Source organism: Microcebus murinus, chromosome 20 (genome assembly GCF_040939455.1).
Source record: "Microcebus murinus isolate Inina chromosome 20, M.murinus_Inina_mat1.0, whole genome shotgun sequence".
Lineage (NCBI taxonomy): Eukaryota > Metazoa > Chordata > Mammalia > Primates > Cheirogaleidae > Microcebus > Microcebus murinus.
In genome coordinates this window covers 23,357,935-23,376,649 of record NC_134123.1, presented here as the reverse complement: position 1 = coordinate 23,376,649, position 18,715 = coordinate 23,357,935, and the positions used below count along the sequence as shown (strand labels likewise).

General features: G+C 40.7%; 2 protein-coding genes across 2 annotated transcripts in view; both read right to left on the bottom strand.

Moving 5' to 3' along the window:
- PHLPP2 (PH domain and leucine rich repeat protein phosphatase 2) overlaps nt 1–9,989 on the bottom strand; it is a 56,673-nt gene extending 46,684 nt beyond the window's left edge. Inside the window, exons 1-2 of the mRNA XM_012742617.3 lie at nt 9,834–9,989; nt 3,044–3,321 (exon numbers count right to left, since the gene is read on the bottom strand). Coding sequence (XP_012598071.3) covers nt 3,044–3,321; nt 9,834–9,932 — 377 coding nt within the window. The 5' untranslated portion in view covers nt 9,933–9,989. The remainder of the gene's footprint in view (nt 1–3,043; nt 3,322–9,833) is intronic.
- Nucleotides 9,990–12,975: 2,986 nt separating this feature from the next.
- Nucleotides 12,976–18,715, bottom strand: part of AP1G1 (adaptor related protein complex 1 subunit gamma 1) — a 76,050-nt gene continuing 70,310 nt past the window's right edge. The window contains exon 23 of the mRNA XM_075995773.1: nt 12,976–17,168. Within this exon, the coding sequence (XP_075851888.1) occupies nt 17,067–17,168 (102 nt within the window). The 3' untranslated portion in view covers nt 12,976–17,066. The remainder of the gene's footprint in view (nt 17,169–18,715) is intronic.

Sequence of the window (18,715 nt, the reverse complement as noted above, 5' to 3'; positions counted from 1 at the left end):
TACGACTGAACTTAAACAATTAACAGCTGAGTCAGAGATCTCAAAAAGATCTTGAAATAAGCATGATTAAATAGTGAAACTCAGTAAGGGAAGCGGCAGTGCCAGTTCCTCTCAGGGCAGGCCTTTACTCAGATCAAAGTCCATCATCTATCTTGAATGATGCAGGCATTCCAACAGCCTGGCAGTCCCTGCCTGACCTTGAGTAGGTTACTGAACCTCTCCCAAAGCCTCAGTTTTCCTCATCTGAGAAGAATGATACTACTTTCCTTGGAGTTACTGAGTAGACTTAATGAGAAAATGTGCACGAAGCACTAAGCACATTGACTACTAGCACAAGAAAGCACTTAATGTTAGTTGAAATCTATCATCATCATTATCATCCTTAACTGAATAACAGTTTTTTTCTTTTTTTGAGACAGTCTCTCACTCCCCAGGTAGACTGCAATGTCATCACAGCTCACGGCAACCTCAAACTCCTGGGCTCAAGTGATCCTCCTGCCTCAGCCTCCCAAGTAGCTGGGACTACAGGTGCCCGCCACCACATCTGGCTAATTTTTTCTATTTTGGGGGATTGGGGGTGTCTAACTCTTACAAGGCTGGTCTTGAACTCCTGACCTCAAGCAATCCTCCCTCCTCAGCCTCCCAGAGTGCTAGGATTACAGGCTTGAGCCACCACACCCAACCTAGATAAGAGTTGAGCTCCCCCTCCGGAAATGGAAATATATTCATTCTTTCAAACCACAGTTTATGTTTTCATATTTTCTAATCAATTATATCGGCAAAGAGCTACTTCATTACAAATGATCAAGACTACAGGACTAAAAAGAGACAAACTCATCACTTTAACTACAGTGTAGAATCACATAAGTAAATAAACTGTAACATTTGTATCCTTAACTAATTATACAACCAGCAGTAACAAGTCAATTCCAGTGGGGTTTCTCCACATTTCTAATATCTTTGTAAACATAAACATTACTATACATATGAGTAAGTCATACGCTTAAATAAGTGAACTCAATCACTACCAGCTACAATCTAGGTCAAGGCTTTCCACCTGATAAAATTAGATCGGAATCAGTGTTAAGATTTAGAAAAGCCTAAGGATCACCCGGTCTGATCCTTTCGTTTCACAAGTGGATTTAGGAAATGTAGTTAACTGGTGAACAAGGAAAACATTCAAATGCTAATCTACTTTTTCAGGAATTAGTCCAAATCCTAAAAGGAACACATAGGAGACCTCAGTTTAGATTTTCAAAATGACATCAATTTTTAGCTTAGCAAAAGGTGTTACTATTATTACCACACTTTAAGGTGTAAGTGGGAGCTTCCCTTCTCACTTTCAACAATATTGACTCCAAAGCTTTGAATTCTGTTTCAAGGTATTTCTTTATTACAGAAAATGAGGACCAAAGGAAAAGGGTGATTGGTCAAGCATTTAAAGTGCTCTTATTTCAAAGAACTAATAGTGATTTTTAAAAAAAGCTGAGTCAAAGTTTATATGCATACTATAAAGCTACTATAATAATACTCTCTTCACATATAAAAAATTTTCAAGACACAAATGGCTTTTAAATCTATGAAAAATATGGTCAACCTCACTCATTAAGAGAAATGAGAATTAAAACAACAAAATAAAATTCCTACCAGATTTGCAAAACTCTGAGTCACAAGGCTTGGAAAAAGATTTGTCCTTGGAATGCCAACTTTATGATCTTCTCATTTAAAAATTGTCAACAATCATTTCTATTTATAAGCATGTGCAGGTATCTGTATTTATATATAAAATTTAATACTAATATGTTTTTGAGAAAGTGGGACAATATATTTACACACATACCTACACACACACACACACACACACACACACATATATACATTTCTTTTTTCTCTCTTTTTAGAGACAGGGTCTCAGTCTATTGCCCAGAGTGGAATGCAGTGGTACAATCATAGCTCAGTGCAGCCTTGAATTCCTGGGCTCAAGCAATCAATCCTCCTACCTCAGCCTTCAGTCACCTAGCTAGGACTACAGACATGCACCACCATGCCCAGCTAACTTTTTAACTTTTTGTAGAGATGAGGTCTCATTATGTTGCCCAGGGTGGTCTTGAACTCCTGGACTCAAGTGATCCTCTCCCCTCGGTCTCACCAAGTGCTGGGATTACAGGTGTAAGCCACCACGCCCAGCTCTGTTTTTATATTTTTGATGAAAATATAACTTCTATAAAGAGAAATCTGACAATATCTATCAAAACTGACCAGCAGTAATTCCACTTGTAGGAGTTTATCATATAGATAGACTCCCACATATGACAGACATCATAGGAACAAGTATATTCACTGCAGCACTGTTCGTAGTGCTAAAAAACTGGTAACAACTTGAATGCCCATTAATAGGAGATTGGCTAAAAGTATGATAGACTCATAAAATGGATTACTACTACAGCCATTTAAATAAATGATAGCTATATAAATATTAACATGGAACGATCTCTAAGAGATACTAAGTCAACAATGTGTTCCATATTATAGCACTACCTTTAAAATTTATGAATGAATAGAGATACATACTCATGCATGAGCATATACATGCTTATAATTGCACAAAACATCCCCAGGATGCATAAGAAACTGATAATAACAAATGCCCTCATGAAAAGGTCTGGGTAGTAGGGAACGGGAGAGAGAAAAGGAATTCTCACTCTATATCCTTTTATACATTTCAATTTCATTCTATTTATACTTTTGAAAAAAAAAACAACTTTTAAAACAGTTATTTTAAATTTAGATATCTGACCTATGGTATATTCCAAATCCAAGAACTCTCAAATGGTCCTTTGCCAATAGTTTTTAAATGCAGGAATCATATAGCCACCATTCCAAAGATAAATCTTTTTTCAAACCTAGTAACTCCCATAATCAAGAGCAGGTCCAGCACAATGAAAATCCTAAAGTCCACGTCTAAGCAGAAACATTTATTACTTATATAGAAGTAATAAATGAAGAATAGAGTAGAATCAGAGTGGTAAAACTCAGACCTCACCTGACCAGGTCTCCATGAAGCTGTAAATAAAGACTTTCTCTTCCTTCTCCAGCACATATTTCTGATGCTGGTGTCTCTACTGTGCAAAGGACAAGATGTACATCAGAGGAGGAGGAGGTGGTGGTGGTGGTGGTGGTTGTAGTGGCAGTGGTAGTGTCTGCTCCATAAAGGTAAACACAGCCTCTCTTCACATCTTCTCTCAGCCAGTCTCTTTCTCGAGAACCAAACCTACTTCTCCTATTCAAACAATTTCTGCTTCCATTGCGTTTCATATTTCTCTAAAAAAAAAAATATTAAGAGAAAGAAATCATTAGCTAGAACATCTGATTGAATGAGACCTGTTCAGTCCTCACCTCATCTTACCTCTTTACTTTATATTCACCAACACTCTGCTCAAGTATCCCCCCCTCTTGTGGAGCATTTTGCATCTGCCATGCCCATTCTTAACCTTGAAAAACTTAATTTTCTTTATTGCAAGCTTTCATGTCTCCACCCATCAACTTCCTTGACTCTCTCTTTTGTTTACATTTTCAGAAAAATGACAAGAATAACAAAATACCTAGGTACCTACTAGCCAACTTTCACAAATTTTAACACTTTTCCACATTTAATTCAGATCATTATTCTAAAGACATATCTCATCTAATTATATGTCACCTAATTTAAAACTCTATCTAAACTTTAACATACTTACATTTATTTCAACCTGCAATTTTATTTGGTTCAACATTGGTTTAAGGCTGGGCACGGTGGCTCACGCCTTATAATCCTAGCACTCTGGGAGGCCAAGGCGGGCGGATTGCTCGAAGTCAGGAGTTCGAAACCAGCCTGAGCAAGAGCGAGCCCCTGTCTCTACTAAAAATAGAAAGAAATTAATGGGCCAACTAAAAATACATAGAAAAAATTAGCTGGGCATGGTGGCACATGCCTATCTATAGTCCCAGCTACTTGGGAGGCTGAGGCAGTAGGATTGCTTGAGCCCAGGAGTTTGAGGATGCTGTGAGCTAGGCTGATGCCACAGAACTCTAGCCGGGGCAACAGAGTGAGACTGTCTCAAAAAAAAAAAAAAAAAAAAAAAAAATTGGTGTAGAGCTATATCTACATTAGTACACCCAGTTTGTTCATCTGAATACTATCCCATTATATAAATACATCGCACTTTATCAATTCTATTGATGGCATTTAGTTTGTTTCCAATTTTTTACTGCCGAAAACAATGCTGCAGTAAACATAGCTGTACATGTCTCTTTATGCAAATTAGTATGTTTCCCTAGGGTCCTAACCCTCTGCTTCATATCCCAAATAAACAAGTTCAGTATCTGCATAATACTGCACAAATATTCTTTCCATTCCTGTCACGTTTCAAAAAAACTGCATCTGGTAACTTATGTATGTGAAATTCATATATTATGAAGTTATCTCAAAGCAAAAACAATTGCTATAGCCAATATAACAAGTTTCTAAAGATCAACATTTGCCTGCTCTATTTTTATGACAGGCTATTTCTGTTCTTTTTAATAAAAAAGAAATTTCCACTGACCTACCTCTCCAGTTTCATTCCCCACTGCCCTTCACTTTGTTTCAGTCACATCCAACTACTTGTAGCTCCCCAAACACACCAACTATTCCACAATTCTGCAACTTGTCTGAAATGTCCTTCTCCATCTTGTTCATATGACAAGTTATGCTTCAAAACTCTACTAGGGCATCACCCTCTCTATGGAGCCACCCATATGTCCCAACCCCCTTTCCCTTCCTACCTAGAGAATGACTCTATTATCTCCTCAGCAGAACTTCTTCACCTTGAGTATGTTTCTAATACTACATGTAGGACAATCAGTTTTATCTATTTATTTGACATTTCTTCCTCTCTTCTCCACTGAGAACCCATTATAGTATCTTAACACCTGGATGGCACAGAGACATTTGCAGAATTTAGCTGACATTTATTCCCAGTCTGTACTTCAGCACAATTAGCTCTGGCAAGAAGTTAAACAATCTTAGGGAGAAAAAACTCTTCATTTCTATAAAGAACTCTGTATCTTTGTATCAACTGCAAAGTGAAAGGAAGTAAATACTTTCCCTAGCATTCCTCATTGGAAAACAGAAATATCTATAAAGAAAGCAAAATTATTTTTCTAATTACTGAGATTAAAATTTGAGGGTAATTACAGCACTTAAATTTCTAAAGATGGTAAAGAAAGGGGAAGGAAAAGTTAGCAGGTATTCTCACATGAGAGGAAAAAAAAAGACTGAGAATGGCTTCACTGTTTAAATTTAAGATAACTCAGGTAAATTGATCATTTTGCACCTCTTGGGGATTTAGGTTTGGTTATTCAAAACCATGAAGCGCCAGGTGTGGTGGTTCATGACTTTAATCCTGGTGCTTTGGGAGGCCCAAGCAGGAGAATCACTTGAGGCCAGGAGTTTGAGACCAGCCTGGGTAACATAGGGAACCCCTAACCCTACAAAAATATTTAAAAATTAGCCAGAGTGATATAGTGGCCCAGGCCTGTAGTCCCAGCTACTCAGGAGGCTGAAGCAGGAGGACTGCTTGAGCCCAGGAGTCTGAGGTTAAGTAAGCTATGATCATGTCACTGCATTCCAGCCAGGGCAACAGAACAAGACCTTGTCTCCAAAAAACAAACAAACAAACAAACAATGAGAACATGAGCATTATTACTGATTCTAACTTTAAAGAAGTAGTATAAGCCCTGCTACAAGTGGGAACTAGATCTCTCTTTTCTCATCAAGTACATTTTCTCAAAGCTGAACATCCCAGAATTAAACAGCTTTCAAGTACTTATTGCATAAACACAGGGACCATCACATTTGTGCCACTAAATAATTATACTCCTTATTTTTTAACCTTTGAGAAAGATTAACTGGTCCAACTGAAAGATATTTTATATAGTACAGTAATATTTATATAAAGAAGTTCTGCATTCTGCACTCAGTGAAGAGGAAAGAACAAGCAGACACTATTCCACACAACCACCAAAAGGCTTCTTTAAAAAAAACTTTCTGAGATCAAATAATGGCCCGCTGACATTCTCAATCTTAGAAAAGTCAAGAAAGATGCCAGGAAGTACTGTATTAGTTCATACATAATTTTTCTTCCATGAGAATTTTTAACAGTCATTTTTAGTGCACATATATAATATTTCCCTTAGGATTATAAATTTCTTAAGGGACTTTATGTTATCAAAACATCTATGTTGTTAGTCATCATTTACTTCAAAGGATCTGTCCCCAGTCTTATCTGATACACTCCGCCCTACGAAGATAAACTGCTAAGTTAGAACTTCAGTAGATATCATTCTTAGACCTGATCAATGGGTGTTTATATTTAAAAGGCCTGGGTACTACGCAAAGTCAAGTCTTGTAGCAACAACTAAATTACCTAGTGTTTCCTTCTCAAGAATGTCTAGATCCACTCACCGCCTAACACATCAGGTAACTGCTGGAAGGGCCTTCTTAGCAGCCAGTACTGGCAATGACACTGTCCTCTGAGCTGCTTTCAGGTTCAGAATCACCATTCCACTGTAATTGCTAGATTGAGAAAACTTCATTTTCTCCCTTACTCTTAAGTAAGAACTGTTATCACAAATTTACCTAAGAAGAAACACAACTACAATTACCTCCCACATCAAACAAGCATATAGAGCATATTTAAGATTTAAAGATGTCTCTAGAAAGCAAAAGTCTTGAGACTGTGCCACAAATCAGGCACCCACTGTTTCTGTTTCACACTTTTAACTCTCTAAAAATAAAGATGATATATAAGGACTATGATCAGTTCAAAGGTGATAAACAATTAAACACTCACATATTACTAAGATATGCGTGGTAAAGTAACTCTCCGTATTTAGTTAGTTCTATTAAAATGTGAATACTCCTAGGTACAAGATATGTTTCTGCATTTGAAACTAAAAAACAATATAGGCTCATCTCTGTAAATACATATGTTATGAAATATTTTGAAAGGAGTGAGGAGGGGTAGGAGAGAAATGTTTCACTTAATCAAAAATTTTCTGGAATTTTTTAAAAAACCACATATATTTTGATAAAAAAAATTATTCTTGAAAAAAACAAAGCCCATGGGATTAACCCACCACATTAGTTGTAACTTCATATCTTCTATATAGACTGAGTTAAAAAAAAAAATAAAAATAATCCCAAAATTGTAGGCAACATCTGGAAAACTTATAACCCATTTTTCAGCAATTCACTAAATAAATCTGAGGGGATATTCTGAATGAAATTTTCCAGTACCTCATATAGATGGAGCTAGATATAGTCTGGCTAAGTTATACTGGTTAAGTCATACCAGCCTTTTTATGAAGATCTATATTATTTGACAATAACGATGTTCATGATTTGTTATTAAAAGAGTTACGGCCAGGCGCGGTGGCTCAAGCCTGTAATCCTAGCTCTCTAGGAGGCCGAGGCGGGCGGATTGCTCAAGGTCAGGAGTTCGAAACCAGCCTGAGCAAGAGCGAGACCCCGTCTCTAGTATAAATAGAAAGAAATTAATTGGCCAACTAATATATACAGAAAAAACTAGCCAGGCATGGTGGCGCATGCCCGTAGTCCCAGCTACTTGGGAGGCTGAGGCAGTAGGATTGCTTGAGCCCAGGAGTTTGAGGTTGCTGTGAGCTAGGCTGATGCCATGGCACTCACTCTAGCCTGGGCAACAAAGTGAGACCCTGTCTCAAAAAAAAAAAAGAGTTACAAAAAATAATAAAAAGTGCTTTTTGAACTTATCTTCAGAGAAAAATGTGTGGGAGATCATGACTTTCTTTCCAATTCAGAAAGTCTTCAACTCTACTTATATATTCTTTTCCAGTTTCACTTGGCACAAAACTCAACCACTTAAGAGAACTGTATGTGGAACAGAGCACCTATTCTCCATAGCAGATACCAGTTATTTGCAAGGATTATTTAAAGTGTTGAGCATATTCAATAAAGGAATGCAAAGGCCCGTGAGGACGGTCAGCCTCCCATAGCATTAGCTCAGCACTGTAATCAAGGTCAAGTTCTTGAATCTTTTTAATGGTCCCTAGATTGGAAACTTAGGGAACTAGTGGTAGCTTGTCTTCGACAGAGGTCCTCATTGCTCAACTCCTTTCCTCTTACAACTCACTCCTTCACCACTACAAAAAAGTTAACAAGAAAGCCAAAGTTGTTTACTTTCTGGGCCTGAAGGCATTATATATCTTTCAGACCAGCCATTTCCTGATAAACCAGGCCAGTTGATGTTTGTTTATATTCATTCACAGTACTCATTTTTGTGACCATATCATTTTTAAATGAATATCTACAAGGCTTTGGGTAATTATATTTGCAACTCATAAAGTCCAATAAACAGTATAAAGTTTATGCAGAGTCAGAGGTAAACTAAGAAGCTATTTCTTTCAGTCTCTGTGTTAAGACTGAGAAGTGGTAGCAGAAAAAACTGTTTTATATTTTACAGAGTTCTAGTTTATGTTGTTGCATGGATTCATTCGTTCCTTCAAATCTATTATTGTTTTTGGTGTTCCCATCTTTGTGATATCCTTACTAATAATCTTAATAATGTAAATATTACTCAACCTCAATCCCAATGAACAACTATTATTTAATGTATTTAACATTATGCTTTTCCATTGTCTTTTAAAGTATTTTTGAAACACATCAAATCTTCTAATTTTTTCCCCCTCTCTTCTTTCTCCCTGATAACTTCTAAATCCTGCCGATTCCTCTTTTACAACTCTAGAAAGAATTCCATTCCACCTCCTCCCGCAGGAGGGCTGGACATCTCGTTTGCATATCTGACCTACAGAAAAATTTCTCTGCAACTATTTCAAACGCTAGTAGAAAACTCCACCCAGTTGGCCTCCCACAATCCCTCCCTTCAACCATCCTCAAAGTCCCCTCCCCACCTTGTGCATTCCTGTGCGTTTAAACTTCTTGTCATCACCTTCTAGGCTCCACTTCCTCCCTCGCCCGCATCTGTTTTCTCGTCCTCCCATTCTTGCCCCAAAGCCCCGCTAGCTGCCTGTTGCATGACGGCTCCCCATTACCGTCTCCCCGGATCGTCAGCCCGGCTCCCGCGGGCAGGAGTGCCCCTTTTGCCCGGCCCCTCCTCCCGCCTGCAACACGCCCAGCGAGCCCCCGTGATGAAGCTCCTCCGGGGATTCTCTCCCCAGGCGGGGCGGGTCCTCCTAGCCCGCCGGCGTCTCGGAGCCGGGCGCCGGCCCGCGAGTCGGGTGCAAGCCCCCAGGGCAGAGCGCGCCCGCCCCGCCGGCCCAGCACACCGCAGCGCCGGCCAGTCGCCGCCGCCATCCTCGCGCCGGGGTGATGTCTTCAGGTGTCCGGGGGGCAAGCCCTGCGTACTTCCAGCCCCGCTCCCGGGCCCGGAGCCGGCGGCCCTCGGAGCCCCCTGGAGCCGGCCCCAGGCCCCGAGCGCGGCCGAGGGCGGCCGGGCTCCCGGGGCGGCCAAGCACCGGTGGGCGGCAGCGGCCCGAAGGCGTGGGCCTGTGAGGCGGGTGGCGCGCGGCCAGGGATGGGCAGCGGTGGGGACGGCGGCGGCCGCGGCCTCGGCGGCGGAGCGGCGCGGAGGCCTCGGCGGGGCCCGGGGCGCCCCCGGCCGCCTGTGCAGCGGCCGAGCCGCGGAGCCGACTGACGGACGCTGCGCGGGGGTCGCCGGCAGCTTCGGCCGCCGCGCGGGGCGGGGGCGGCGGCAGCCTCTGCCTTCCCTCGCTGCCTGCCCGGCCCGCCCGCTCGCTCGCTCGCCCGCCTGCCTCACCTTCAGGACCCGGATCCCTCCCGGCTGGCGGCTCGCGGGCGCTTCGGGCGGCTCCGGGGGCTCCAGCGGGCCCGCGGGCCCGGGCTCCACCTCCCCCATCGGCGGCACAGGCTGCTCAGGGACGCCCGGCCGGCGCGACGGCGCGCGGAGCCTCGGCGGCGCGCGCGGGCAGCCGGCGGCCCCGCCCCCCGCGGCCCCAGGCCCCGCCCCGCGGCCCCGCCGGACCTGCGTAGCCGCGGGCGCGGCGGGGCTGGGCGCCGCATCCCGGCCCGCTGGAGGCGAGGACGGGGCGCGGCAATCTGGTGCCGCCGCCGCAGGGCGTGGGGCCGCGGCTGCCCGCCCCCGTAGGTTTGGAGGACTGGGGCTCTGGGAGGGTTATTTCCTGCTATCCCCGCCCTCGAAGTCCAGCTGGAGGAAGAGGCAGGTGGGGCCTGCACCTGTCAATTGTGACAGGACGCAGCCCTCCGCCAAGGGTGGCTCTTGTCACTTCCCTCTCCCAGGCACTTTCCTCTTTTCTACTTCAAAACTGGCCTGTCGGCCTCACTTGCAAAGCCATTCAGGATACTCACCTTAGTGAGGCCCTTTCTCTTCCTTATTAGAGGTATGTGCCCACGACCTTCTTCAGCAGGTTCAACCTAACCTCCTACAGAACGTCAGCTCACCTCCCAGCTGTATTTTAATTCCCTTTCTCCTCATGTAGCAAAAGTGATCAGAATTCTGTTCTCCGCTTCGAGCAGATTTAATATAGTAAAATGGTCTTATTTGCAAGGCTAAGTCAGAAAAACTTTAAAAAGTTAGCATATTTTTTAAGTTCTTGCAGTGATGGTAGTTTTGTGGCCAGTGGGCCAAACTTGGAATCAGACAGCCTGCTTCCAAATCTCAGCTCTATCCTTTATAGATTTACCTCCTTGTGCAAGTTACTTGATCTAAGGCTTGGGTTCTTAAACTGTGAGGTAGAGATTAATATCTGCCTGGTAGTTAAGAAAATATAGTGAATAATGCATACAAAGTCCCTAACATCTAGTAGGGACTCACAGTAGCCACTATATTCTGAAATTTTAAATGTAAGATTCACTCAATTAGTCAAAAAATACTCTCCCTGTAAATTCCTCCTAAATTTTCCTAGGAAGCCTTCCCCTCTTACACAGGTATTGTACGTTCAAGTAACTTGTAAGGAATTAAACAGCCGAGACCAATAATTTCTTGACCTTTGAAGAATTGGTAAAGATAGTATCACCCATTATCCGTTGCTTTAGCTTACCTAGTCCAGACCAGCTGCATGTCTAGAATACATTAATTGTAGGCTTAGTACAAGAGAGTCTGAGATCTAAAAGGGCAGTCTGTATCCATCTCTGAGATATGTATCCATTTGGAGATATTTTAAATGTCAAAACGAAATTTGACCCTTGCAGCCAGGTTGTTGTGTTAATTAATGGAATAGTGAGCTAAAGCATCAGTTCAGAATAAAAGCATATGCTAAAAGTTATTTATGTATTACTTCTTCCTACTGGCAACAGTAGTACCTCTTTCAAAAGGGGGAGGAGGACGGTGAGAAAGCCACCAGCCCAAATGTTTCAGGGGATAATTTATGATGCTGCTACCTTTAATGGTCCCCATGATTTAAGATCCAATTAAGTACTGACAACCAGTCGAGTTTTCTTTTCACATTATGTGCTGCCATTAACATTGCATACTTTGTTTCAAAGGTCACATATTCATGCTCTCCCCCAATTCAAGGCAGTGTGTATTATGTATGCCAAGGGTTATGTAACTATAATTTCTGGAAATGGTAAACAGCTGAGACTAACCCTAAAAATAAATTCCTCTGGGAGTTTTTTTGTGTAAAAATCCATCTGCCCTCACTGCAGGTTCATCATTACAAAAATCACTATTTGGATCAAGCCAAGAAACAGAGAAGTCATTAGAATCTTTCCTTTCTGTATTCTTCCTATAGCAGCTGTGTATACCCTCTCTACCTCCCTAGAATGTACACACACACACACACAACATACACACACTCTCTCTCTCTTCATGCCAGGAGCTTTTCCAATCTTCACTACAAAATGGGAAGATAGTCTGGAGAAGGAAAGCTCATGTCTATCAGATTTTGGAAGAGGAACCATAAAAGACATATTTACTTATATATCTAATTCTTACTCCTTCAGTGATCCACAAAGTCATCTTTAAGCCTAAATCCCTTGTGCTATCATAGGTTGAGCAGCTTTGGACATTTATTTTGGTTCTAAATAAATAGGCAGTATTTACCTTGTTTCAAGATTTGAAGAAATTTTTCCTTGAACATTTGTCCAAATATAGGGACAACTGGGGGGGAGGGGGAGGACATAGTATAGAGAACCCTTAAAATTGATAAAAATTTAGTCCCTCTGGATTGAAGGTCAAATCTGAATACTATTTCTTGTACTGTCAAGTACAGATCTGAAATTTATTACTGGCTAAACTTTTCTATTGTAGCTTTTATTATAGTTTCATCTAATGCAATTAGATGAAGGTGACAACTAAATTTAGTATCAGAAACAAAGATGAATTTTAACTAAGCCATATATAAGGAAAGATTATAGAAATGTTGCTTATAAAACAGTGCCAAAAGGCACTTCTGCCTAAACTAGATAATTGCTAAGGCCTACACCCTTCTCCTTTTTAATCAGGGGATTAACACAGCCTCTCCCTTCTCAAAGGGACTGTCCAGAGATCATCAAAGTAACAGAAAACCTAAAGGTTCCAATCTCCAAAAAATTATTTATATAAAAAAGAGTTCTTATAAAATAGAGCATGAAATAGAACTCATTTTGGCTGGTCAAGCCTTCCTTTTTCCAGGCACAGATATGCTTGAATAATTCACAAAAAGAGGCTTATAACTAACTAAAACCCATCTTTGCCTTGTTTGTGAAGTCAACTATGTAGAAAAGATAAGCATGGAAGTAATCATATTTTAGTTAAAATGTCTGATTGAACTTAAGACTTTTTCACTGTAACACCTAAAAGTTTTTAAGTTGTTCAGATTCCTTTCTTGGTGAGATTTCTGTGCAAAAGTAACATTAATACATTAATGAGTTTAGTTCAAAGCTCTAGAATAAAATTCATCCAAGGCTTCTAATCCACTTGTAAGAAGCAAGGAAGCAAATTTTAAATCATTGAGTATTGACTTTTTATTATTAGTCACTGTTCATAATTTGTTTCAACCAAAAGACAATACACACAGCAGAATTCTAATGCATCCCATGTAAATGTTTACATCCATTTTATTCCTCACTCGCCTCTAAGACTTATCATTTAATTTTAATTTTTTTTACATCTCAAAAATATGTCTGCAATAATTAGAACTTCATTAGCTGTCCCACTTGGAAACAGCCTTTTAATATTTTTACAGTAAAGAAGATGTGATGGGGCTTAATGAAAATGTAACTTACAACATTAGGAAAGAAAAAGGACTTTACAGGAACACAATGGGAGTTCACAAAGGAAAGAGTTCAGAAGCTCTTTCCCATGCAGCCCCCCAGTAGAAAACAAAAACAAAACACAAAGCTCAAATGCAGGTTCTTTAAAAAAACAAACAAACAAACAAAAAAGAAAACTCCAATGCTCCATCTTGAAGCCAGAATCAGCCTCATGGAAGTTTGTGAAGCAACTGTGCAAGCTGCTTCAGCATTTTCTTCTGTTGAAGTGTTCCAGGTCCTGGAACCTTGTTGAGGGGACCCACTCATTGCTATTGCTTGATAAAGTTGTTCATTTTCCAGTTCTACAAGCAGCCCCACCCTCCGAAGCCAAAGCTGGTCAAAAGTGTTTTTTAAACTTCAGGACTTTCTGAACAATTCTCTCTTCAATGATCCACCCCACTCCCAAAGTCATGAATACACAGACATGTAAAACCACTCTCCCAACCACAAAGTTTGTGAGTGCTCTCTCTCAGTTTAGGACACTGTGGTTAAAATACATTCACTAGAAAAAAATTATACACATTCAAACTCCTTTCCCCTAGTTCTCATGGCCCAAATATTTTCCAATGCAGAGATTAAAGAAGTTGAACCTCAAAAGCAGTATTTCCTAACTTCCAACTTCTAAAAGGACAAAAAATGGAAAGCATGCTATATAGATGAAAATATTCAAACCAATAGTGTTGGACGGTTTTAAAAGTCTATTTTCATATATGAATGAGAGAAATATGGGGCACAAACCACACCTTTAACCTAGTAAGAAGTTAAGAATCCCCTCCAAATGTTACATTGAGGAATGTTACTTTAAATAAGAAAAACCTTAAAATTAACAGATGATCACTGTGCACAGCAAGAAATTTCCATGACTGTCCAAACCACCTCAAGGTAACAGCACCAAAACATTGTGGGAGAAGCTTCTCAGGGAGAGCACCCTTCCTACAGTTTATTCAGATTACTTAGATGAATTCTCCCTTAGGATTACCAGGGGTGGGAGGGAGATAGAATACAAACTATCATTGATGAGGAAAATAATGAGGTATAAGTGCATGTGAAATTGTGGAAGTATGGTCCAAGTGTGAGGGCTCACTGCTTATCACCCTGGGGTTATTAAAACAGCCATGGAAATTGCTCTTTTCTCACAATGGCTCTGAAGCTGTAAATCCATCCAAATTTGCTCCCCCTGGAGTGGTTATACATGGGAAAGAAATGACTGAAATGTGCAAGTGTTCACAGAAATTAAGAGATTTCTCCTTTTAGCTGCAAGGCCAAGTGAGAGAGAACTAATTCTGATCCTAGAAACTAAGGCACGCTGAAGCTTTCAAAGATCCAATCATTTGAAACAGTCTTCACAACCATCAGTATCCTAGGCAGGTATTTGGCTGCTATCCTTTCAGTATGGTACTCAGGTTCAGTTTCCAAAACCAATTCATATTATACGCAGCACCCTTTGTGTTAAGGCCATGATATTTTACTCCTTCTAGGCAAGGCTATGGATGATCATAAACTCTACCTCAAAACCATGATCACCCAAGGAGTTGCTTTGCCAGTGGAGTAGATCCTTCCCAGCTCCATTAGCTAGCACTACTGACTTAGAGCATGGTCTTGAGCAGATTTCTTGAGATTCAACTCAGTTCAAATAAAAAAACTGAGCTGGTTAACTACAAATGTAAGAAAGAAAATAAAGCCTCTACACAAAGAGGAATGTTAAGACAAATTCTATTCAAGAAGTCCACCAACATTACGTTAATCTTATGTTTCACAGCATTAAGTGTCCATCCAATGAAATCAGTCTGCAAAGAAACCTTTAAAGGCTATTTTGCATTGCACAGGCAGAGCAGTTGTCTGAAATATGCACTAGTCCACACTTAACTTTACTGAAAACTATGCAGGAGATAATATCCTGTTCTTAATTCAGTCAACCATTTAACCCGTGGAGTAGGTTTTAGCAGATGTTGCTCTTATATACTAGTAAGACCAAAAAAATTCCCCTTTGGAGCCTTTAGTTCAACTCCAGTTTGTCAAATGTTAGGAATAGTCTAGCATCTGATACAGAGCTAGATTTGACAAGACACTGAAGATTTTAAGTAAAGGCTTGGTGAAATGAAGGGAGGGAAAAAGGACATTTGTATCCAGGTTTAAGACTGAAGCCAACTTAGTAATTATACTGTACTCAATACAGTAACAATTGCAAGTATTTTAAGACCATTTTAAGGGCCTCATTCTTTCTTTCTTCTTCAGTATATAAGACACAGTGCCTGTATACTTGAACGTACACAGTACATTCAACATGTACCACAGGAGAGTTACCTTTACCTCATTCTAGCAACTCAGTTTTAAGGTTTGATAACACATGGGTTCTTTCTAAAAAGCACTCGGCACTCTCACTAGTTTAAAAAGCTCAAGTCTTTGATGTGGATATTCATGAGATTGGTCTGTTTCAAAAGACCGATTTCTCAAACTCAGGAAAGGACATTCCTACCCTATGGTGTCCATTAAGACTTCCTCTGCCATAAGGGGCAAGGAAGCTACAAGGCTTCATTCCAACACCATAAAGTACAATATAGGAAAGACTTCTTTAACCGTGTGGTCTTTATTTCAGTGCCAGTGTTACAGATACAACACAAATGTTCCAGTTAGAAGAAGGAATTCAAACGGAATGCCAAGGTCCAAGCCAGGCTCAAGAAATAAAAAGGGAAGTTTGGAGTAATGGATAAGATGACTCCAAATATGCTCCAGGATGAGTCTGATACTCACTCTTCCTATGGGCAAAGGTGCTTTTGTTAAGGAGTCTGAATTTTAAAACTGGTGAACTCTTCTTTCCACCCATTTACCACAGTTCAAACAGGCAAGTTACAGATTTAGGAGAAACTTTAAAATTTGTGGTGGGAATAGGGCCATTAATAATTTATTATTATATTTTTTAGAAGGTGTTCACTTTGCACTTTAGGAGCAATCAATTTCGAAAGTCATGGAGAATATTCATGACTACAGCTAAAGAATGGAGAGAAAGGGGAGCTGGAAGAGCCTCGGTAGTTTCTATTACAAATAGAGCACCATATCCTTCATGCCGAATCTCAACAAAAGCTCTTTTAACTGCATCTGTCCAGTGTTTACAAATAACCTCTCAAGGTCTGACCAGTTCTTGATAACAAACATACATACGTGTGTGTGTCTGTGTGTATACAGCAATGCACAGAAAAGGCTACCAGGAGCCTAATGCCTCTTTCACACATTGGGGGAACCAGTAGAAAAAGGCAGGGCTCCCTAATGTCCACTGTTACATTTCCATTCCGAATACCAGATGTAAAAAGCGCCTGAAGATGGTAACCCAGCTAGTGAGGAATAAATACCCCACCTTGCCCAGTCCACAGAGAAACAACAGTAGAAAGAAGGGGCAACTCTTTGCTGCAGAGACAAAGTGAGTGTTTTCTCGCCATGAATTCCGGTCCTCTCCTCCAGACCAGCTGTTTATTTCCTCAGGGGCCCAGGGAATGTTGATTCTGGCTGTAAATGTGGGAGGGGTGGAGAAGTGCGGAAAAGGGAGAAGAGGAAGAAGAGTGCAAAGTAGCCTCCAGAAGCAGCCAGCCTCAACAGTGGAGGAGAGGACATTAGTCTTTAACAATGCTTCAAGGTCAGCAATAACTTTAGGAGAATCCTCCTCAGCAGTTCTCTTCAGCTCCTCATGCCCATGGTACAATTGGGGGGACTTGCCAGCAATCACAACCTCCTTCCCAGAGTTCCTTTGATTGAGTGGGATAAGAATGAGAATGGTGCCAGACCCTCATTGCCAGGACTGAGGGGGAAAGTTGTTGACTTCTGCTAGATCTTGCATTGCTGAGCCCTTGTGATTATATGTGAGCTTGATCCGCATTCGCAACTGTTGCTATAAGAGGAAAAGAGAATCACAAATTATAAATTGAAATAAAATCTCTAGAATCTGTCCAGTCCACAAATAGACTTTTAATTTTAGGAGTCAATAACTTACTTTAAAGCAAAGCTGTCTCTTAAAAATGACTCACAAGCAACAACTAAAAAACACCTAGGACTCTAGCTTTGAGCCAAGGGGCCAACGTCATGCTATCAAGTAAAGAAAGTGCATATCCAGGACATGTGGTTGGCTTTAACCCCAGAACTGCATTAAAAGGACAGAACCACTTGGGAAGACTTTCCTAGTAACATTTGCTGAGTGCTTTTCAAAATGATTCAACCCTCGTATCCAAGTCTCTTGAAAAATGAGGTAAACACATACTCATCTTATGCTATACATTCAAGTATACTGTTACTATATTACGAAACCTATAGTAAATGTGAACATAAACTTGTTTTGTTCCCAAAGCATAAAAGAAAAGTTAACTCACAAGTAAAACCAGTAGTTTTATGAGAACTCAATTATTAAGTACTTTTTACTTTATGAGGCAGATTTCAAATATTAATGCATTAAGAAAATTTTTACTCTATGTATCAGACAGTCAAGGGAATTTGTGCTTGTGCTACAGACAGATGGTCAAAACACAGTGACTGGCAGAGGAAAGGTAATGTTACAAGAGGAAGAAATTATACTGGTATTTATAAGGAACTAGTGGAGATCTTCCAAGGTGAAGAAATTCTCTGAGCCATTTTGAGAAGATGTTTGAAAATCAGTCAATTGATTACTATTAGGTAGAGTCCATTTACTTCTTTGAGAAGATAAAATATTGCTTAATTACAGTGAAATTAAGAAACTGCTTAATTTCTAAAGCTATTTTTCATTTGGCTGCTTCATTTAAAATCCTTCTACTTTTGCAAACCACATTTAATTAATTTACAGCAGTAAATGTAGATATTTAGCTCAATAAATGCTCTTACCTCAGATTTCAACTTATAGATTAAAATGTCTAAGCTCTTAGTTCCCAATCCCCCTACCCCAAGCCCCCGTCACAAAAAAACCTAGACATTTAATCCTCAGCAGTACCAATCTTTTTGGCACCAGGGACCGATTTCATGGAAGACAATTTTTCCAGGGATTGAGGTTGGGAGGATGAGGTGTCACCAGTTGGGGGAGGGTGGCACAGAGCTCAGGTGGTAATGTACGGCCCATTTCCTAATAGGCCATGGACCAATACCAGGCCACAGCCTGGGGGTTGGGGATTGCAGCTCTAAATAGAGAATTATTTTTTTTTTTTTTTTTTTTTTTTTGAGACAGAGTCTCACTTTGTTGTCCAGGCTAGAGTGAGTGCCGTGGCGTCAGCCTAGCTCACAGCAACCTCAAACTCCTGGGCTTGAGTGATCCTTCTGCCTCAGCCTCCCGAGTAGCTGGGACTACAGGCATGCGCCACTATGCCCGGCTAATTTTTTTTTTTATATATATATATATCAGTTGGCCAATCAATTTCTTTCTGTTTATAGTAGAGACGGGGTCTCGCTCTTGCTCAGGCTGGTTTTGAACTCCTG